Here is a 23,587-nt window from a genome sequence, read left to right as displayed (position 1 = left end):
GATTATTCATTTCACATGTTTGTGCTGATGAGACAATATTAAATTGGGTCTGGGAGATTAACATCAATATAAACTAATCCTCACTAGTTTACTTCCTTTTACTTATTCTATTATGTGTAATCTAATCATAACACATAATACCAAAATGATTTAAAAATCAGAAAAAGTCAATCATGTAAGTACAGACCAGTAAATAAAAAGGTGGAATAAAGAGAAGAAAATGATCAAAATTCAACTATTTACTCCCTTTGTTCTTTTCCTTTCATTCAAGAAAGCAAATTCTTTTTTCAGTATAACATTCCTATGAAACTAGGAAATCTTATCCCATTTTTGCTACAGAATTCAGAGAAAGTAAACACTCTAAACTATCAGCATTAAAACAACGTTATGAATAGTTCTTGCCAATGAAACAAATAATAACAACGAAGTAACATTTTTCTGGCCACATATTCAAAAATAAGGCATCATCTATCATACTGTCAGGGACCGCAACTTCCCATAATACAGTTAGAGACTACACATTAACATTCACAGGGAATAAACCACTGAATTACAGTATACTGAAACTCTACTTGGTTTGGTACTTTATTAATGTTGTAAAGGTGTTTTTGCTTGTCTGTTTTTAAGTATCCATCAAGTCTGAAGTCTGGTACATTAGGACATAAAGTATTTTTGATCACGAAAAAGCTCCCTGTTATGTCCTACTAGTTTTGAGCTTGAACTTCTATCATTTTTCCAGGTTATTGGTGTAAAAACAGAAGGAAAAAAAGCCAAAATTCAATCTCAGAGTTCTGAACTTAAAAGGAAAAAAAAGCAAAAGTAAAAAGCAAATTATCAACCTCACTACTGAAAAACCCAGACTACTCTGCAAAGCCAGAAAGCTTCAGTCACTTGTACTGTATGAACCAATATTTAATTTGACCTGAATCCATCAGAGGACTTCTTAGATTGAACTAGTATTTCTAAAGATATAAATGAGTCAAGAGTCCAAAAGTAGTTCTCAAGTTCGGTAATGGAAAAAATTCTGGCACACTCTTACTAGCCTTAAGCAATCATATTTGATACCTGCTCATAACAATATAAACCCACCTGCCATGATGTCATCCAGCGTGTCATTGAGGGTCTGAGCAGGGCTGGCTACCATTAACCCTTGTTGTGTTTCTGTCAGAATTCCTTGCCCCAGCCCTGCCAACTGTGCTTGGCCCAGTACTGGCTGTCCAACTATCACTCCTTGAAGTTCTGTAAGGTTTGCGATGGACCCTGGAGGCAAGGGACCTGCTGCCAGAGGCAAAGCTTGAGGCATCGCCAGAGGCTGGATTGGTGCAAAACCCATCTGAGCAGCAGTCTGCTGGGGTTCATCTTTAAGCAAAACAGGATCCACTTGTTGTAACCGTGCATAGTCTCCCTCCGAAAGCTGCTCTCCAACTCCAACAGGAGTTAGTAGTCCCAGATGTTGGCAAGACTGTTGCTGTTGCTGTTGAAGTTGAATTCTTTGCGCTTTAACCTCTAGATACTGCTTTTTAAGCTGCTGCTGAGTTTTCAGTTGTAACTCTCGTTCTACTTTCTGTAGTTCCTCCAGAATCTTTTGTTTCTTCTGAATTTGTTCCTCCCTTGTTTTATTCAGTTCCTCGATCTTCTCCTTGGTAAGTTGGTCAGCATGAGCCAGTTCCAAGGATTGCAGCTGTGCATTCTTTTCTATGGCTTCTTTTATCCTCTGTTCCAGTTCTGTTAACTTTCCCTGAGCCTCTTCTACAATGCTCTCTGGAGACTGATTGGTGATGTAACCCTGTACATCCTGGCTGTTTGCTGGCAAATGGCTGCTGGACTTTTGTTTAGAAGCAGCTGTGTGAAAAAGAAACCCCCTCAGAAGTGCACATGAATGGCATCCTCATTACAGAGTTACTGTTGGGAGGTTTAGTGCCAACAGTTATGCACCAAGTTATCATATCCACAGAAGGTGAAAATGTACCTTTAAGGACTTAAAAACAAATTCACCTTCTTTATCAATATAAAATGTATGTATTTTATGTGCATAGAGTAATCTCTGAAAATCAATTTCATAATTTAAAAATTATCACATGGCTAAATTTAGACAATAGAAGGATGTAGGTCTGTGATATCTAAGTGGTGCAATTAAAGTAAAATCTAAGATTATGTGTAGGTATTTCATATGATCATAAAGGTGTAAAAACTCACCATAAGAACAGAGAAATAATGCTAAATTATTACAGTGTAGAGAAAACTTAGACCTCTAAGTTAAGATTTTTCCACATTTACTAGTCTGTCCTTTTAACACACACACATACACACCAAGAGTGCCCAAACTACTAAGAAGTACCAAGAAATTAAAAACCAACTAATTTTATGTCTTTGTTGGGGGGGGGGGGGTCTATCATCTCCAAGACTGTTTTAAGATATAAATTCACATATCCACACAGCTATCTGGCCAATAGAGAACTGGGATTCAGTTTCCCCGGAAGAGATGCTGGACTATGCCATCCTCTGTATCTTCTGACAGCCAGGCGAATGGACTGAACTGGCTACAGATTTAGCAACCAATTGAAAAAGGTACCAAGGCTTTAAGTTGGTAGTAGTGACTGAAAGGAGTTGGTGGAAATAACTTAGTATTTTTGTTGGTAAAACAATATAGGTAGCCAAAAGCAAAATATAAAAACTGCAGTGGTTCTTCAAGTAAACTTTAAAAAAACAGATTTAAACTGGTAGGTATAATGTTTCGGGACATAACTTAAGAACATGCATGGTGTAACATCCACAAATCAAATATGGACCTCAGAATTCTAGAGAAATGAACAAGTACATCTCAAATAACTTTTAATTATTGGTTGAGGAAAGGTATTCATATATAAAAATCTATGTTAAACCAGCTACTTTAAAATAAAATTTAATATTTGATCCAACTTGTTAATCTTTATGTCTTACATCACTACAAGATTAAGTAAATATTTTATGAAAATATCACCCCATAATCCCAGATTAACATGAATGAAAATTGTTAGAGGAAATCATGGATAACCAGAATTCTATCAAAAATGACCATTTGAATTTCTCTTGCTAACACTTTTAATTCTGGCACATATAGTGTCAATAACTATCTTCACTCATAATTACATGTTTTTTTAACTGGTCAGAAATTCTTGAATTATTCCAACTTTGTAAAATTCATTTTGGCAGAAAAATAATTTTAACTGCCTAGCTTTGTTTAAGCTGGGGATGTGTGTGTGGGGGAATTAATGTACAAAATAGTCTTTAGAAGTATAACTGACCTTTATTCCTGATGGGAAGAGTAGTGGCAACATTGGCAGGTGGCTTGTCAGGCTCCTGGGGTGGTACAACCATGGGCAGTGCTTGAACTGGTACACGAGGTGCCTAAGACAAAAGACACTCATTGATTACATCTTCCCTTCCTACATAATTCATTAAATACTATGCTAAAAAACAATGTTATGGCCGGGCACTGGTGGCTCACACACGCCTGTAATCTTGGCTACTCAGGAGGTTAAGATCTGAGGATCGTGGTTCAAAGCCAGCTCAGGCAGGAAAGTCCATGAAACTCTTATTGCCAATATACCACCAGAAAAAAACAGGAAGTGGCGCTGTGGCTCAAGTGGTAGAATGAACACTCATGTTGAGCTGAAGAGCTTAAGGACAGTACCCAGGACCAGAGTTCAAGCCCACGAACAACCAAAAAACAAAACAAAACAAAACGTTATAGATATATTGAGGGATCTTTAATGTGACAATGACATATTTTCTAAAAATATGTTGGTATCAAAAATTCTTTTTTTGTGTGTGTTAGGAACTTAACACTACGGCCTTATACATACTAATCATGTGCCCTGCCACTGAGCAACCGCAATAGCATTCTTTTTGAGAATAAGTTTTGAATTCAAGTTGCTATACTGACCTTAGTAAAAAGGTAAAGCAAAATTGTACCAGCCTAAAATATGTTACAGATGTTTGTAGAATGTAATCACTATATAGTTATAAAGAAAAATACATTTTCTAACCCCAAATAGTCAATCTAGTCAAATAAAGTATACACAAAAAAGAGAAAAAGAAGACATAATACAAAATGCTTAAGTTTGAATCTTACCCTATTTAAATCATGAGACGGAGGCGTTAACTGAGTGACTTCTGGTGGAGGGGCTGAAAGCAAGTTATTAGGATAGTCTAAAAGATAGCAAACAACACTTGTATGACCACCTTTTGCTGCTTCTATCAACATAGTTGAGCCATCCTAAAAGAATGAATAAAGAGGAAAAAAAGTTAGCTTACAGATATACATTTAGTTAAAAAAAACTTTAATAGTAAAACATGAAAAAATAGTCAGAATGGACTAAAAATGTAACTTCTACATGATATTCTGTGAGGATTAAGAGTGAAGGAATGAATTTATAATGCTGCTTGGAACACCTCAGTTACATACTTTTAAACGGTGTGTAGGGTCTGCCCCATGAGCCAAGAGTAGTTCTACGACTGCTAGATGACCACCTGCACAAGCCAGGGACAGTACTGTATGGTCATTATTAGCTGTGGTTCTATTCACATTTGCTCCTAAATCAGAAAAGACAGAAAAATCACTGTAATGTTTTTGCTTAAAATCATAAAGTGAATAGTGGAAGGAAGTCCCATACATCCATTACTCAGCTTCAATAAATACAAACACACAGCCTATCTCAAATTCAAATAAACCCCTATCAATTGCCCTCAGCCACTTTGAATTATCCTAAAGTTAATCCCAGATAAAAATGAAATATTATGCTCACATGTATCAGAAAAATAATTATATTTTAATTGGGAACAATTGCATTATTCCTAAGCAACTATATTAAAAATGTATAAAGTACAAAACTTCATTTACATGTTCAGTTCTGCTTTAGAAAAGATAGCTTAAAAGCAACAGAAATTAAGCCACATTACTCATATTGGCTAAATATATAAAGAATGAACAAGGAATAGAAAACAAGCATAATATCATCTCTTTTTTACATTAGAAATTATCATAATTATTATTTATTTGTAACTCCTTTCTACCCCTCCCCCCATCCCTGTTGTAATTTGGGAATATTTGATTTGGATAACTGTGCTAGGTAATGGGCCAAATGTAAATAAAATAGCAGAAAGAAAGTAAAATCAAAATAATTAAATTAAACCTAAAAGAGAGGATAGTAACGATATACAATACTCCATTTTTTAAATTTTATATTATCTTTAATTAGTTGTACAAAGGAGGTTCAACTCAACATCAGTTTATGAATACAATGCATCTTGACATTATTCTACTCTTGAAAAAAAGTATTACACAGGTGGACCCATTGCAACAATGAAATGTACAAGTCGTTATGTCGAAAACGAACTTTAAAACTAAGAAATGTACTCATTATCTTGCCCATGTAAGTGTAACTCCTCTGTATAGTATTTTCACAATAAAAAAAAGAACTTAAAAAAAAAAGAAACCTAGAAAAGTTCAAGTTCAATTTTCCCACCACAACAAGGATTCTGCACAATAGCTTAACATTATCAACAATAAAGAATATTCTATTTTTTGTACAAAAAAAAAAAAAGAAAAAAAGTATCACAAATGTATACTTATAAGTACTAAGGACCAAAATGTCTGCGATAATGACCAGTAATTTTGTATAAACAGAATTTCTAACTATTCTCATATAAATTTGTTTCCTTTGTGATTTTGATAAAATAATATATTTTAACCTAAAAGTTATTTATAGCCAAACTTTTGTCAAAAAAAAGGAAAAAAGTGAAATCTTTAATGTGATAAAAGAATGCAATAAACTCATACTGAAAAATTATTTTACTTAGGTCAGTAGGTCTTTGGTATTCAAACTAGAATTATCAAGAATGAAAATTCTCATGCATTTTGCCATCATACAATTTCAATTTTGAACATTTGTTGAGATACATTTATAACCATCTCTCTCTATAATTATGGAGAAAAAAAATCTTAGGCCAAAAGAAACCTGTTACAAATTTCTAAGTAACAGAAATATCAAAATCCCTATGTCAAGTTAATATTGTAACACATGAACATGGACTATACCTATCTTAAAAGGTTAAAAAAGAGAAATTTTCATTTGTAGAATAATTTTACAGCAAGATTGAAAACTTGAAACAACTGTTGTGTTACAAGACTATTATCAACTATCTATTCATCATTTATCTTTTTTACCTCTCTTCAAAGCTCTAGATGCCATAAGCGACTTTAGGGGAGGGGAAAGAAAGAAAAGTAATTTCATATTACCTTTACTAATTAAGAACTGAACAGTGCAAACATGACCAGCTCTTGCAGCTTTCATTAAAGGAGTTCTCCCACCTTCAGATTCATGCTCCTGTTTTGGGAAAAATACAAATTTAATTTATATGTCATTGCTGGAGAATAACTATTCTTAATGAAAATCAAATAAATTCATAAAACAGCACTTTTTCAAGTCAATTTAGAAATATATTTTAAAAGTCTATCATATTAAAAACACATTTTGCAGAAATAATCATTTAAAATTGGGGGTAACCAGGCTTAGTGGTAATCTAAATACATATTGTAGTTCCTCCTCTCCCTATAAAATAGATCAGAGATGGAGTAATATATATGGATGGCATTCTAGTTTGCCTTTACCAATCCAAGTAATATTCCTTATATTTGGTATAAATTTCTGTATGTTCATCATTTCCTTCACCTTACAGACAACTTTAAGAACAATAAGGTTAATAATAAAAAATATTGTAAATAATGATTAAGAGTTTTCTAAAGAATATAAAAAAAAGAGAATGTATAGGATTGAGCAATTGTGAATCCTATGAGAAAACTTTAGGACTTATAGTAATAAATATCTATGTCCAAAAATTAAGTATATAATTTATATATTACACAAGCACCTGGCTAAGTATTCTTGATTGTTCTTTTAAACTGTTAGGTTTACTGCTACTAATTACGCAACCAGTAATTATTACATTGCTGTATATTTCTTTCTTTCTTTTTTTTTTTGTAGATCATGGGGCTTGAACTCTAGGCCTGGGTGCTGTCCCTCAGCTCTACAGCTCAAGGCAAGTGCTCTACCACTTAAGCCACAGCTCTACTTCTGGTTTTCTGAGTGGTTTATTGGAGATCAGAGTCTCACAGAGTTTCCTGCCAAGGCTGGCTTTGAAAGTCAATTCTCAGCTCTCAGCCTCCTCAGTAGCTAGGATTATAGGCATGAGCCACAGATGCTTGGCTGCTGTATATTTCACAGACATGACATTTTCATATAATTGATTTTATATATCTAATCACAGTATCTGTTTTACCTTCCTTTATTAAATTACAACTTAATTAAGGGGGAAAGGACTATTATTGACTGTTTTCAATACTTTTTAAACTAAATAAGGTTCTTAACATCGTTAACATTGCAAACATACAGCAAGTTTTCTAAAATAGCTAAGTAAATTCTTAAGGAAAATATGTATTAAAATGTGTAACAGAAAAATTTCTCTTTCCAATGTAGAAAAAAATAGCATTACAAAAAATAATGGCATAAAATACTGTACTTATAAGCTTCCCACTTACTTGGGTGGCATCCTATCATTTTAACCATACCTTCAGCCCAGCTTTGTGCTGATCATTTTGGAGGTGAGAATCTCTAAAGTATTCTGTCCAGACTGGCCATGAACTGAGATAGTCAAGATCTAAGTTTCTTAAGTAGCCAGGATTATAGAAGTAAGCCACTGGCACTCAGCTAAATAACAATTTTAAAAATTAAGGTTTTAAAAATAAGGGTGGAAGTATAGTCTAGTCATAGAACACTTGTCCTACCATATGCAAGGACTAAGAGCCAAAACTCAGCAAACAAAGATAAAAATACAAAGAAAACAAGAAAAAACATTTAAAACTAAATAGCTTACCAGATCTGCTCCTGCCTGAAGTAAGACATCTGCTACATCAGTATGACCATTTTCACAGGCATATGTTAGTGCCGTATCTCCTGTTGCTGTTGTTGCATGAACATTAGCTCCTGTAGCAGTTAGCAAAATTTTATGCTTAATAAGAGAATCATACAGCATAAATAAACATAGGCTACTTCTAGAAGATAATCTAAAATTTCTGAAGTTACATAAAAATAGCCTTATCCATTTCTAGGAAGAGAATGCTTTCAGCAACTTTTAAAAAAAGAAAAAAATTAATCACAAACAGAAACTGAAATTTAAGCTGCACATAATTCAGTTCCAACAGAATAATTTGCACTACTGAAATTTTTTTCTTCATGGAAAAAGGAACTCTCAAATACAAAATACATACCCGCAGCTAGTAAGTATTTAACTAATTCCAAATGACCCTCTTGAGCAGCTTCCATTAAAGGGGTAGAACAGCCTAGTTCTATATCAGCTCCTGCCTTAATGAGAAAGTCTGCCACTTCCAGAAAACCTCCACAGCAAGCTAGAGTCAAGGCAGTTTCTTGAGTTTCTTCTGTCTGTGCATTGATATTTGCACCTAAAATAGAGATTCAAATGAAAGTACGTTCATTATTTTATTTCAGACATAAACAAAATACGATTAACTATCTCATAATCATGTTATATTACTATACTAAGAAGAATTTGTCCCCTATTCTTAAGAGGTTTAAAATAAAGTTTAAAATACACCATTAATAAAAAATCAAACCACATTCACAAGTCCACATTTTAAATGACATAGCCGAAATATTTGTTTAGTCAGAGATACAAGTCATATGGTAAAGTGTTGGTGGCTCATGCCTATAATCCTAGTTACTCATGAGGCTGAGATCTGAGGACCACAGTTCAAAGCCAGCTCAAGCCGGAAAGTCCATGAGATTCTTTCTTTCCTTCAATTAACCACCAGAAAACCAGAAGTAGCACAATGGCTTGAAGTAGTAAAGTGCTAGTCTTGAGCAAAAGAGCTCAAGGACAGCACCCGGGCTCTGAGTTCAAGCTCCACAAACAACAACTAAAAGTAATAAGAAGCTCCTGTCATTTGTCATGCAATATTCTAAGTATTTTATACATTGTTGAGGTATTATCAGCTAAGTTCTTTTTTTGGTCTAAGATCAGAACTTGAATTCAATGCCTAACTCTTTCATTCGTTGGCTAGTCATGCCTATCAGTTGTACAATTAAAAACGTGAGGTTAATTAATTTGCCCACAATAACATTACCATCATCTCTACTACCATAATCTCCACAGCTAACACTTAGCATTGTACTATGTTACAAGCCAGAGCTTGTCTTATATATGCGCATGTGCCCATACATCCACTTATCTATATTCTAATCCATCTCAAACAGCAAACTTAGATTAGAAAGGAGCCAAAGGTTAGAAACTTGTACAAAATTTCTATGTAGATTCAAACCTATGAAAACTGCTCTAAAATCTGTGCTTTTCAAATTCTAGTCAAGATAGCCTTTAAATAAAAGCCAATGTCATTCCTCTTGAATTTTGTACAAATATGAAAAATTGTTTTAAAAATTATTACTATATATTAACTGTACACTGTGACATTTCTACACAAGCACATAAATATACCTCTCACCAACCTCCTATCTTTTCTTCACTTTCTCTTAATATCCTCTTCTTAAAACAATTTCAATAGGTTTCATTTCAATAGGTTTCACTGTTTTGATTTTCAGGTGTAAACAAAATACCTCAACTATATTCACCCTCCATTTACTTTTTGCCCTTCTAATTGTAACTCACTACCACAAAGGAACCCATTTTACTCTTCTATCACTTTTTTTGTTTCTATGTAAGTTACCAAAGGATTTTACCATTTCACATGTGTATATATATTTAATTAGAATTACCTCTACTGTTCGAGAATTATTTCTAGACTTAAGATATTTTAACAAGTAAATTGTTTCACTGTTCCCAGTTTCTTATATGTCTTGTTTTTTCATTGTTTTTCTTTTTTGTCTAAACACAGGTCTTGCTATGTAACCAGGCCGGTTTCTAACCATAGTCTAAAACAAAAAAATCAAGATCCTAAGTCCTGGGATTATAGGTGTACACACAAGTAGCCTTTCATTCTCATTAGTCATTATGGCAGTGTTTCTCATATTATTGTATGAAACGTTAGTTCTATTATTTATTAGTAAGAATTCAAAGAATTCCCTCAACATTATCAGCTTGACAAACATTGGATCTTATGGTATCCCCTATACCAGGTCCAGTTCTGTTTACTTCTCTTTGTTATTCATACTACACATGCCTATAACACTTCTCTGCTATATTAAAGTCTATCTGATTTTGTTTAACAATATGGGAGCCACGTTTATGGTAACTACTTTGTAAGTCTGGATACCAACATTTCACTGCAAATCTACAAGAGTGATAAAATATTCAAATTCAACAAATTTATAAAAATTTTGCTCTTATGTTTGGTTTATGCTTTAGTGTCTTGACTGATTTGGTTACCTTGTCCTAGAAGTAAGGCCACCATTTCTTCATGTCCTTCACGAGCTGCTTCCATTAAAGGTGTATAACCTTCATCATTGACCTCTTCCAGGCTAGCTCCTCTTTCAATAAGTAAGGCTGCAAGTTCCACATGCCCACCACAGGCAGCCAAAGTCAGTGGTGACTCAAATGAATCAGCAGGCATGTTTACTTGGGCACCGCTGTCAAGAAGTAACCTAGCTACTTCAACGTGGCCATCCTAATCATAATGCAATTAACAAGAATTAAATCCCCATTAAAAACATCTTGAAAATTCTGAAATTTCTCAATTATTATACAATCAAGTTTACTAACCTTCATTTAAATAAGAATAAATCTACATTTAGCAGTTGAAGAAAACAATATTTTACTATGCAGTTAATTTTATCACAGATTACTTAAGTACTGGTAACCTCAAGAACTTGTGGTCGATTCTATTTTTCCTTCAATAAACTTTTCTATTCATTTTTTAAATAAACTTCTTTATCTTCTATTTATTACTTCATAGATACATCATATTATTCCAGCCAGGTATCTGCACCTGTCTCATTACATTATCCAGGTCACTTTGTCAACTAATACCGTCTCTCCAAAGAGAGAGCCTTGCTACATAGTCCAGACTAGCCTGAAACTCACTATGCAGCGTAGGCCAACATGTGTGTTATGACATCCAGCTATCTTTCATTTATTTACAAAATTTAATTTCAGTGTACATTTGGCAGGTTTTCAGAATAACATATCTTATTAAAAAATAACCAAAAAATTCTATACATAGATTTTCTGATAGAGTAACAGTAATACCTATTTTTCATCACCACAGAAAATTGTTAAAAATGGTATTGTCATTTAGGTGTTTTATGGAAATTATCTCATTTAGTACTCACAAGAACCCAAGAGAAAGGTATTATCTTCACTTTGTAGATGAAGACTTATGTTTGCTCAAAAAGACAAGTATTTAGGTAATAATAAAGACTATGACAAAATAATTCAATTATTAAATGATCACTTTATAGTATCTTTAAAAATCAGTAAATCAAATCCAACAACCTTTTAATAATAATTTTTGAATTAAAGTTGAGACAAGAAATTACAAATTCATCTGGGTTCTTTTACAATCTTTGACATGTTATTCTCATAAATATAGCTACGATTTTATTCTCATCTTTGTCTATTATGATCTACTCTCAAGTACAATTCTAAGGTACAATTAAAAAAAAAAACCCTTCAGGGTTCAGCAAAGACCACACAGAGAAGGAATTATGCACCACAAAAACTACTATACAAATATTCCTTTATCTTATTGGTTTGAGGTATATACTGTACATAATATAGTATAGATACTCTAGACATTGTTCCTTTAATGTCACTGACCAATCTTTTAAAAAAATCACTTCTGTACCAACTAAAACATCAGCAAAGGATTGAGAGCTAAGGAATTGCAGCTTGTATTATAAATCTTTAGAAAATATTTAATTTAAATTAAAGAAACTTAAAACTATTGGTAATTCAGATAACTAGGGTTCCACTTCACAATAAGTTTATGATAATCTTTTGTCTCACTATTTAACATAAAAACATTATTTTATGTATATACTTCACCAATCTTACCATGCAAGCCTCCATTAGAGCAGTATGCATTTCATCTGTTTTATGCTCTTGATCAGCTCCTGCTTCCAAAAGAAATCTCACCATCTCTAAATGACCTAAACCAAAATTGTGTTAAGATTACTCAGATAATTCATTTAAAAAATCTTTTTACAACACAGTGGTCTTTACTTATGATTAAATATTAAGCATAATACTAAAGTCAACTATGAGCTACCCTCAATTTTTTTGGGGGGGGGGTCAATTTGGGGGCTTGAACTCAGGGACTGAGCACTGTCTCTGAGCTCTTTTGTCCAAGGCTAGCACTCTACTGCTTTGATCCACAGCTCCACTTCTGGTTTTTCAGTGGTTAATTTGAGTGAAGAGTCACAGGGACTTTTATGCCCAGGTTTGAACTGTGATCCTCAGATCTCAGGCTCCTGAGTAGCTAGGATTACAGGTGCTCATGAGTCATGGGAACCCAGCTACAACTTTTAAATAAGCTTTTTTTTTTTTTTTGTCGGTCATGGGGCTTGAACTCTGGGGCTGGGTGCTGTCCCTCAGCTCTTCAGCTCAAGGCGAGCGTTCCACCGCTTGAGCTACAGTGCCACTTCCTAAACTTTTAAATAAGTTGTACTTCTGCCCTAAGAAATGACCTCCATTATAATTTCTACTGTAGGTAAACAAAGATGCCATGTTTGAACATCTGAAATACCCTGTTTGTAACATTTTAGGAACACAGGCATGCCCTACTTATTTTACTTATGCCACAGAATAAGGTAGTTTTCAAAACTATTTCTATGAGGAAATATATTTGAAATTTCAGTAACCAAGGAAATTTTCAGGGGTAATCTACTTATTGTAAATTAGGATCTGCATGTTTATGAAACAATATAAATTTAATTTCTACTTATCTATAAACAAATATATTCACTGAGATACACACACAACTTCTGTATTGTTTCAAATAAACCCTATGTTTAAGTTCAAATATTCAGTGGTTAAAAAAGCAGAGTAAAATATATTACAAAAAGACTATGTAAGAAAAAAAATAACTTCTCTATCTGACCCAGCTTTATTTGGAATGAACTAAGTGATTTGTAACCAAATAAAAATGTTCCCACATGAAAAACTACAACAAAATTTAGTTCATTAAAATTAAATAATTTTCTAATAAAACTGGATCAACTGTATATTAGCTCTGTATTTTAAACATTTGCATATTAAACATAAACATTTTTTAAAAACAATATTTAGCTTATTACCCATTTATTAATTGGGTTATTGATTCCTTGGAGTTAGAATTTTAAGTTCTCTGTATACTCTGTAAAATAGCCAACTGTCTGATGTGCATCTGGCAAAAATCTCCCATTGTATAGGCTAATTTTTAGCTTGTTAGCTATGTCTTTTGCATGTAGAAACTTTTTAGTTTGATGCAGTCCTATTTTTTAAATCTTTCTTTGATTTGCTGTGCTTCTGGACCTTTACTCTGAAAGTTCCTGCCTTGCCAAGGAGTCCTAATGTTTCTCCAACACCTTCCTGTAATAGTTTCATTTCATCCCTCATAGGGAAGTCTTTGATAGGAGTACTTAAAAGGGAAAGAGTGGGGTGTGAAGGGAAGGGGGGTAGACCAATGAAGAAAAAAAAGTGAGGGACAAGTAACAATGTTGGAAATGAACATTACAACTTGGTGGAGGGGAGGGAAAGTAGAAGAAAATGAAGGAGGGGGTAATAATGCTTGACAAATGTACTCATTACCTTACTTCTGTAACTCTAATCCCTTTGTACATCACCCTTAAAATTAAATTAAAAATAAAGAAGTGAGGGAGTGCAGTAAAAATTTCAATGTTTATTCTACACATTAAGAAAAAGTGAGGGTTGGGAATGTAGCTTAGTGGTAGAGTGCCTAGCATATATGAAAGCCCAATTCCTATCACATAAACAGAAAAGGCTGGAAGTGGCTTTGTGGCTCAAGTGGTACAGTGCTAGCCTTGAACAAAAGAAGCTCAGGGACAGTGCCCTGAGTTCAAGCCCAAACACTGACCAAAAAAAAAAAAAAAAAAAGGAAAAGGAAAAGAAAAAGTGAGGGAATGAGTTGAGAAGGTAATAATGTTGGAAGGGATGACATTGAGCAAGATCCATTTTATTCATTAACTGCTTTAACAGCAATTCCTTTCTACAACTACTTAAAAATAATAAAATAAATACATTCAATTCCATATCACAATTGCTATCTTACCCTTAACTAAAAAAACAAGATTTTTAAAACATCAAAACAATGTAATTTCATGTTTTTAAAACTTATGCTTTAGAGAAGTATATACTGTACCTTTATAACATGCTAATGTAAGGGCACTCTCCTTAAATTCATTGGAATGCGTATTAATGCCAGCCCCATTTTCTAGCAGCAATCTGGCTACTTCTACATGTCCAGCACTTCCAGCTTCCATAAGAGGAGTATGACCATTTTCATTATGGTCCTCAATACTAGCACCGGATTCCAAGAGCACCTTTACAACATCTACATAGCCTCCAGCACAAGCATATGTCAATGCTGTATTGCCTATTTTAATAAGGAATACAAAAAGAGAAATCAGCATAAAGCAACAGAAACACCCACAGCATTTACTTTACATTAAGAAGACTGATAAGACTGTAATCCTAATAAATATAAATAAATATTTTGCGTGTTTAGTTTTTGTTTTGTAAAAAAAAAAGTAATCCTTAAAAGATTTACATTGAAAGATTCACATACGTAGGCAGGTACTTTTTTGTTTTTGGTGGGTCGTGGATCTTGAACTCTGGGTTTGGGCACTGTCCCTGAGCTCTTCAGCTTAAGGAGAGCACCCTACCACTTGAGCCACAGTGCCACTTCTGTTTTTCTGGTGGTTTTTGGAGATAAGAGTCTCATGGATGTTCCTGCCCAGGCTGGCTTTGACAGTGATTCTCAGATCTCAGCCTCCTGAGTAGCTAGGATTACAGGGATAAGCCACCAGCGCCCGGCTGCATGTACTTTTTATACAACTGTAGAGTTGTGAAAGAATGGAACAATTCTACCCCAAAACAGAACTTGTTTACAAATGAGAAAAAAATTACATTAACTTTAACCAGAGAAATTACAAACTTCATTTTAAAATACTGTCAAGTACAGGTTAAGGTTTGAAGACAGCCTGGGCAAACAAAACTTCAAGATTTTTATGCCCAATTAACCTACAGAAAGTTAGAAATGGAAGCATGGGTTAAGTGGTAGAATTCCACTCATAACTGAAAAAGTCCATGAGGCTAAGACTTGTCCCAGTACTGGCAAACAGCAAAAAATAAATCATCATTCATACATAAATACATAAAATATATTTATTATTTATATATAATACATATACCATATATATGAAGTATTTTTTTTTTAAAAAATTTTTTGGGAGGGGGGGTGGCTCCAGTCGTGGGGCCTGAACTCTGGGACTGGGTGCTATCTCTCAGCTCTTCAGCTCAAGGCTAGCGCTTTACCACTTGAGCCACAGTGCCACTTCCAGCTTTTTTTCTTTGTGCTTATGTGGTGCTAGGAATCGAACCCAGGGCCTCATGCATGCAAGGCAAGCGCTCTAACACTGAGCCACCTTCCCAGTCCCTATATGAAATATTTATTACCATAAATTTAATAATACTTATTTTGGTTTCACTAAAATGCCCAACACTAATTTGATAATTAGTTAACAGTGATGCCTTTTTTTTCTCTTTGAATCATGTCTCACTATTTAACCTCGGCTATTCATGAACTCCTGCTTCAGCCTCCTGATATCTAGGCTTGTAGGTATGTACACTAAACATAAAACAATTCTTGTGGATAACAAAAATCTCTCATATTAGAAGAAAAATCAATCTTTCTTAAAATAAAGATTTTGGATAATTTAGCTATTTAAAACATCTAATAACTTTTACATCAAAGAAATTAAAATAACTATTTTTACATAACTGTAGGAACTTTTACACAAATCTATTGGGCTGAGGTTATACAATGCCTTCATAACTTTCTTTTCCCATGTGTCATAATGTAACAGTAAGGTATGACAGACCAGTCCCTTGATTTCTATCTTTCTATTCACCCTAGAAAACAGGAAACTTGGGTTTGAGTACTATAACTAATTGCTCTCAACTTCCAAGAGAGTTCGTTTCAACTAACCTAAAAGAGCATTGAAAAGCAAAGTAATTGTCCTGATAGGCAGAACAGGAAAAAAAATTCATTCAAACATATTCTATTTACCTCAAACCTCATATACAGATGTACATATATATATATATATATATATATATATATATATATATATATATATAAAACATCTAAAAAATAGAGAATTGTGAAAGTCACACTAATGTCATTACAATGTGAAACTATTATAACTGAAGAATGTTACTATTTATTTAAACTGAAAAAAGACACTTGTGACCTGTTGAAGACTGTGCGTTGACATCAGCTTTATGAGCTAGCAGCAACTTCACAATTTTGACATGTCCTCCATTAGCAGCAGCCATTAAAGGTGTAATGTCACCTTTGATCCCCCTGTCTTCTACATTTGCATGCATTGCCAACAAAACCTTAGAAAAGAAAGTAAAGTTTAAAGAACAGTGAAAATATTTTCATCAAAAAATTGTAACATCCATTCTTAAGACTCATAAGGGTTAATTTAACATACAAAGTATTTGACTAACAAAACAACCTGTTGAATTAAATGGCTGAAAAAGTATACCATTTCCTTAATAAGATTCTCATTTTGAAACTTATATATGGTAACACAAACCTGTGCAAGCTCATAGTATCCAGCAGAACAAGCTAAACAAAGAAGGCTCTCCCCTTCCTCAGTGTGTTCATTTACACTTCGCCCTTCAATGAGTAACTTCCGCACAGCGTTTACATCTCCTTCTGAACAGGCTTCTGCCAAACTGCGGCTATTTGAGGAAGAATATTGTAATCTTAGGATATAATATAAAAATTGTACAGTATGTTACTAGTTTGATATCAATCTTAACAGTAGTGCTAACACTGGAATGATTATTTAATAAACCTAACATTTCATAACAAGAAAGCTCAAGGTTGATTGGGTTTAAATTCTTACATATAAAAGTCAGTGAGTTGAGCTGGTAGCTCACGTCTGCAATCCTAGCTACTAAGGAGGCAGAGATGTGAGATTTGTAGTTCAAAGCCAGACCAGACCGGAAAGTCCATCAGACTCCCATCTCCAATTAACTACCCAATCACCAGAAGTAGAGCTGTGGCTTAAGTGGTAGAGCACTAGCCTTGAAAAAAAGATCAAGGTCAGCATCCAGACACTGAGTTCAAGCCCTAGGACCAGCACGTTTGCTTGTGTGTGTGTGTGTGGTACGAGCATTCCCCGCCCCACACACACATCCATGCAAGGAAAGGCCAGAATCACCTGAATAGGACATTACTAGCAATTTAGACTGAAACAAACAAAACCTGTTTTTGTCCTTTAGTAAAGTCTTCAAAAATTATTACTATAAAGATGTTCTTTTTACTTTTGGATAAAATTCACTCTAAACTTAAAGGTGAGGATCCTGCTAATCTTGTTATTTAATATATGATCAACTATTCTATCATCCTCTTGAAACATGGCCTTGTCACCTCAGTAACTAAAGGCACCTACCATAATTGGGGTTTCACTACTACCTCCGCTATTACTACTAGCGACTAAAGGTATCACATTTATCCCAGGTTATGGCAACACTTCCTGACATCTCTGCTTTCATCTTAACTCTTCTTCAAGCTCTTCCAACAAGGCAGCCAAAGATACCTCACTGAAAAGCAAGTGTATCATGTCACTATTCTGCTCTAAACCCTCCTCATAGGAAAAGCCAAAACTCTTACAATGTCTAAACAGTGGTAGGATATCATGTCTTTTCCCTTTTAATCCCAGGCTTGATGTCTTCTTCTTTCATCTTTATGCTTTAGGTACAGTGGCCTTGTTTTTCATCAAATATATTAAATATGCTTCAACCTCAAGTCCCTCTGGTAAGACAGCTGCTGTCTTTGCTAAATGGCTCTTTAAAATAAGGATTTCTGACATACTCTCCAATACAAACAAACCCTACCCTAGCATTTCCACTTTCATATTGTTACTCACAGTTCTTACTAATGTATTTCACTTAATTGTAATGTCCCTTTATCAGGCTAAAGTCTCAACTATTAATAAGTTTGGCTCTTTTTTTTTTTTTATTGTTGTTGTTTTGCCAGTCATGGGGCTTGAACTCAAGTCTTGGGCACTGTCCCTGAGCTTTTTTTGCTCAAGGCTAGCACTCTACCACTTGAGCCACAGCATCACTTCTGGCCTTTTTTGTTTATGTGGTACTGAGGAATAGGATCCAGGGCTTCATGCATGTTAGGCAAGCATTCCACCACTAAGCCACATTCCCAGCCCCGACGTTTGGCTCTTACATGACTAAAGTCCTAAGACTCAGCACTCTCTATTATTATTTTTTTTTTTTTTGCTGGTCCTGGGGCTTGAACTCTCTCTGGGCCCAGGTGCTATCCCTGAACTTCATTTGCTCAAGACTGTACCACTTGAGCCACAGGGCCATCTCCAGCTTTTTTGAGTACTTTGTTAGAGATAAACAGTACCACAGACTTTCCTGCCCCGGCTGGCTTTTAACTGTGATCCTTAGATCTCAGCCACCTAAGTGGCTAAAATTACAGGTCTGGTATAACACTGAATATTAACGAATAGATCCCAAGATTAACTAAAAAAAAGTAAATCTAAGACAATAGCTCTAAAAATAGGTATGAGAAATAGAAAATTCATAACTTGTCAATTTCACATCACCTCTTATATGTGATTAAAAGTTGTTTCATAAAAACAAAGAAGACACTTTTAAACAGATAGTTTTTTTTGTTTGTTTGTTTGGGTCCAGTAGTGGGGCCTGAACTCTGGGCCTGGGCGCTGTCCCTCAGCATTTCAGCTCAAGGCTAGCGCTCTACCACTTGAGCCACAGCGCCACTTCCAGCTTTTTTCTTTTTGCTTATGTGGTGCTGAGGAATCAAACCCAGGGCCTCATGCATGCAAGGCAAGCGCTCTACCACTGAGCCACCTTCCCAGCCCCAGGGAGTTTTTTTAAATGATATCATTTTCTCTCTAAATTCATAGGTACACACAAAGATGTTTTGGCTAACAACAAACTGCACACATGACAGGGATTATCACCTACTGATCTTATATAACAATCTTACTATTGGAAAGTACTGGTACTTCTGTGGCGTTCATAAAACACTAACATTGCTAAAGATCCCATACGTCAAAGCTATTCTCATGGCTGAACAAGGTAGAATCATAAAAGAGTATTTTCATTTTCTCAATGGCTAAGAAAGCCAAGAAGAGCTGAAAATTAATAACACATTAATAACTTCTTTGGAATTTATGTTCATTTTCAACAAATAACCATAATTTTGCCTATGAATGAGTTGGTTGTATTTATTTAATGAGTGGTCATTAACTACAAATGAATTACAGGAGATAAGAAAATAACATGCTTTGGACTCATATTCACAAACAAGAACTGGATCCGTTTTTATTATCTGTCTGTCTGTCTATTGCCATCTATCCATTTTATAGGAATGAAGGGAGGGAAGGAGAGGGCCTGTATTGAGAATTAAACCCAGGGGCCTTGTGCTTGCAAGATGGATGCTCTATTATAGCTATAGTAAGTTAAGAAAGAAAGGGAGAAAGAAGGAAGGAAAGAGAGAAAGAGAAAGAGAGACAGAAAGGAGAAGGAAGGAAGGAAGGGAGGGAGGGAGGGAGGAAGGGAGGGAGGAAGGGAGGGAGGGAGGGAGGGCAGGCGGCCAGCCAGGAGCCTATGACTCCTGCTTATAATCTTAGCTACTCAAGAGGTTAAGATCTTAGCATCATGGTTCAAAACCACGGCAGGCAGGAAAATCTGCAAGACTCATCTCCAATTAACCACAAAAACCCAGAAGTGTACATGTGGCTCAAATGATAGAGCACTAGCCTTGAGCAAGAAATCTCAGGGACATGCTCAGGACTTGAGTTCAAGAGACAGGATTGGCCCAAAAAACAAACAATAAAACAAAATAAAGCTAAAGATATTAGCAAAATGCTACAAAATTAGGCTTGTTGTTAGACAATGGTGGTTTATTCCTTGTCACTTATGTGACTGATTAGTTTATATATCTCTCAATTTCTTATATACAAAATAGGAATTATAACAAAATCAAACATTATATCTTAAGATGGTAGCAATGTGAAGCATAAAATACATGCTGTATGTTAACTATTTTTATTGAAAAAAGTTTCATTTTAACCATAGCAAATGAGTACTTACTTGTCCGACTGCCCTGCATTCGCTGTGCTTTCAGCTCTCATACGGGTAAGTGCAGCAGCAGCTTCATCCAACGCACAACTGACAGATGATGTCAACCTCCGGAGTACTTCAGGGTCTGCAAAGGCCTTACCATCCGCCGTGGATAATTTGCCAATTCCTATATTAGTTTCATTCCAATATGCACATACCCAAAAAGGAAGATAAAGCAAAACTCATTACTTAAATCTGTATATTTTATGTAACCTCGAAATAGAACAATGGACATATATGTTGTCTGTCTAGAATCTTTTGGGAAATTCCTCTTCTCTCCAATTTTCAAAAAAAAAAAAAAATCCTCTTATTTCTTCCATGTGGTATATGATCTTGTCACCCTTCGGTACCAATTAGGGTCTTTAGCCTACATTGAGACTACTAGGAGTCTTTATTTAGGCATCTGTCAAGTTTTTGTAAGAAGAACCTATGTTCAAAGGTTGGTAAACTGGTAAGATGTGAATCATGAGCTGTCCGGTCACTTTTGTCACGACATACAGAAAAAGACTGCCCAGCCAGGCACCGGTAACTCACTCCTATAATCCTAGCTACTGAGGAAGCTGAGATCTGAGGATCATGGTTCAAAGTCAGTCCGGGCAGGAAAGTCCATGAGGCTCTTACCTCCAACTAACCACCAGAAAACTGGAAGTAAGCACTGTGCCTCAGGTGGTAGAGTGCTTGGCTTGAGCTCAACAGCTCAGGGACAAAGCTCAGGCCTAGAGTTCAAGCCCCAGGACAGACACACGCACAGACACACACACAGACATACACGCACGCACACACACACGTATATGTATGTATATGTATACATATGCGTGTGTATATATATATATATATATATGTATGTATGTATGTATATATGTCAGAACTCTTAGGAGGGAGGAATAGTGAAAAGTGGTAGAGATTTAAAAAAAAAATCAACGAGGAAGTTACCAATTCCAGACAATGATGTCTGGAGTCTACACATGATCAAACTATCAAGCATGGGGACAGAGAGACTTTATTTTCAGATAATTTCTCAAAACACTTGCCTCCTACACATCCTTTATCAAGAAAGACATTACATACCTAAACATTGCTCAATCTCTTCACAAGACAATCAACAAAGAAATAGCACCTAATGATACATAAGGAAATTCACAGTACAAGTGACTATTCTTGCAAAAAGTAAAGTAGTGTGGTCTGCAGCAGCATTGTAATTTCTAAAAGCTACAGCACACAGAAGTACAATAGCAAAATTACAATGTGGGAACAAATGAGTGTTTCCTTAACAAAAAACGAGAGGAGGAACTACTATGATTAAAATACACAAAGAAAAATAACATTTTTAAGTATGCGAACCTTGTTTGGATCTTGATTCAAATAAATCACTTGTGAGAAAAAAAAAAAAAAAAACAGTACAAAGCGAGGCCTGGTGCTGCAAGCCTATAATCCTAGCTGTTAACCCTCAAACTTATGAGACAGAGGCAGAATTTTTAGTTCAAGGCCAAGTAGGAATACATAGCAAGAAATGATCTCAAAAATTAAAAAAAATTACATTGATATCTATTGGAGGTAGATAATGAACATACAGAGTCATGTCATTGTAAATTTCCTTTTTTTTTTTTAACAGTTAAGCTTTTATATTTTACAATATTATCTTCAGCTTTTGCCAAGCTTAAAACTGTGTACAGAGCTGCAAAGGGCTGGGATAGGGACATGAGATTGTTCTGTGAGGACTAGGCAATGGAGTCCATGGCTGTATCTGGGAGTCCCCCAGAACCTCTCTATGCCTCATTGGGAGCACCTGCCTACAGGGCTCAGGGTCCAGGTGGCTAGCATTTGGAGCGCATGGTTGTTCCAAGAGGAGCTAGACCAGGTAGGGAGTAGGGCCAGAAAAGAACTTTTCTATGAGAAGAAGTGGGAAAAAGCAAATTTGAGGCAAAGTTCTGGGACTCAAGACCAGGGTCTCTGGATCTAGGTGTTAGTGAATGACAGCACTCCACCCCTACTTAAGTTTGGCACTAACATTACACAGAAAGCCACACAGCACATGAGGATTCATTTGCTTCCTGGAATCCACTGAAAATCCTTCCCAACATCCTTTTTTTTGGTACTGAAGAATCAAACACAGGGCTTCATGCATGCTATGCTAGGCAAGTAATCTACTACTAAGCCAGCTTCCTCACCCCCACCCACCCACCAGGACATCTTTTCTGCAAAGGACCAAACCCAGGGACCTCTGGGCTTGTCTTTTGTTGCTTTCAAATTCTTCTTGCTGGAATCTGTGACAAACCAAGTCCTTACTGCCCCCTCCATCTGCTCCTCAGTGCAGCTGACCTCATTCTTTCCCCAACCAACATGTGAGTGAACCTTTTTTTCTTGGTCCCGTCCCCTCCTCCATCCATTACTCCTTTCCTTCAGCCCTGCTGTCAGGAAGGATAGGCTGGTTAAAGGAGAGAAGGTTGGTCTGATCCTGAGATGGGGACAGCTTTAAAGACCAGGAACAGGGAAGGAGAGAATGGGGAACTTAGGCAGAGAGGGACAATTAGGGAGCAAGACACAGGTGGGATAGGGGGCTCCATTCTAAACTGTTGTGTAAAATTTTTCATTAAAAAAAAAAGAAAAGAAAATAAAGTGAGGTGTCAGGTGCTCACACCTGTAATCCTAGCTACTAAGGAGGCTGAGATCTGAGGATCACAGTTTGAAGCCTGTTCAAAGTCTGTGAGACTCTCATCTCCAATAAACTACTTAGAAAAAGCTGGAAGTGGCGATGTGGTTCAAGTGGTAGAGCACTAATCTTGAGTACAGAGAGGCTCAGAGACAGAGCTCAGGACCTTGAGTTCAAGTCCCAGGACTGGGAAGGGAAGGGAAAGGAAGAGAAAGGAATAGAAAGAAAGAAAGAAAGAAAGAAAGAAAGAAAGAAAGAAAGAAAGAAAGAAAGAAAGAAAGAAAGAAAGAAAGAAAGAAAATATGAAAGAAGGAGGGAGGGGGGAGAGAGGGAGAGGGAGAGAGAGAAAGAAAATGAAAAGGGGAGAGAGGTGAAACAGAAATAGTGAAGTAGGGAGAAGTGATTATATGTTTAATCAAGATGTAAAACACTGTTCCTATGGGGATACATACAATCCACTCCAAAAACATTTAATGATTCACTATGCAAGTTTCCAAAAGGAGTCTATACCAAAAATTAGGGGTA

The 23,587-nt window shown here is 35.5% G+C and overlaps 1 protein-coding gene across 6 annotated transcripts in view; it reads right to left on the bottom strand.

Annotated features, from left to right (window-relative positions):
- Positions 1-23,587, bottom strand: part of Ankrd17 (ankyrin repeat domain 17) — a 136,884-nt gene that overhangs the window by 58,714 nt on the left and 54,583 nt on the right. For 4 of the 6 annotated variants that reach the window (XM_070012419.1, XM_070012417.1, XM_070012420.1 and 1 more), the window contains exons 3-15: positions 20,383-20,539; positions 16,833-16,980; positions 16,482-16,629; positions 14,369-14,602; positions 12,064-12,158; positions 10,438-10,675; positions 8,309-8,500; positions 7,915-8,024; positions 6,281-6,368; positions 4,448-4,575; positions 4,115-4,258; positions 3,285-3,387; positions 1,090-1,842 (exon numbers count right to left, since the gene is read on the bottom strand). In XM_070012419.1, the coding sequence (XP_069868520.1) occupies positions 1,090-1,842; positions 3,285-3,387; positions 4,115-4,258; positions 4,448-4,575; positions 6,281-6,368; positions 7,915-8,024; positions 8,309-8,500; positions 10,438-10,675; positions 12,064-12,158; positions 14,369-14,602; positions 16,482-16,629; positions 16,833-16,980; positions 20,383-20,539 (2,538 nt within the window). The remainder of the gene's footprint in view (positions 1-1,089; positions 1,843-3,284; positions 3,388-4,114; positions 4,259-4,447; positions 4,576-6,280; positions 6,369-7,914; positions 8,025-8,308; positions 8,501-10,437; positions 10,676-12,063; positions 12,159-14,368; positions 14,603-16,481; positions 16,630-16,832; positions 16,981-20,382; positions 20,540-23,587) is intronic. The other 2 variants (XM_070012422.1, XM_070012423.1) reach the window with 1 other exon arrangement.

The sequence above is a fragment of the Dipodomys merriami genome, unplaced genomic scaffold (genome assembly GCF_024711535.1).
Source record: "Dipodomys merriami isolate MVZ:Mamm:240054 unplaced genomic scaffold, mDipMer1.0.p SCAF_9, whole genome shotgun sequence".
NCBI lineage: Eukaryota > Metazoa > Chordata > Mammalia > Rodentia > Heteromyidae > Dipodomys > Dipodomys merriami.
The sequence above is the reverse complement of the archived record's forward strand: the minus strand, read 5'-3'. Positions and strand labels throughout refer to the sequence as shown.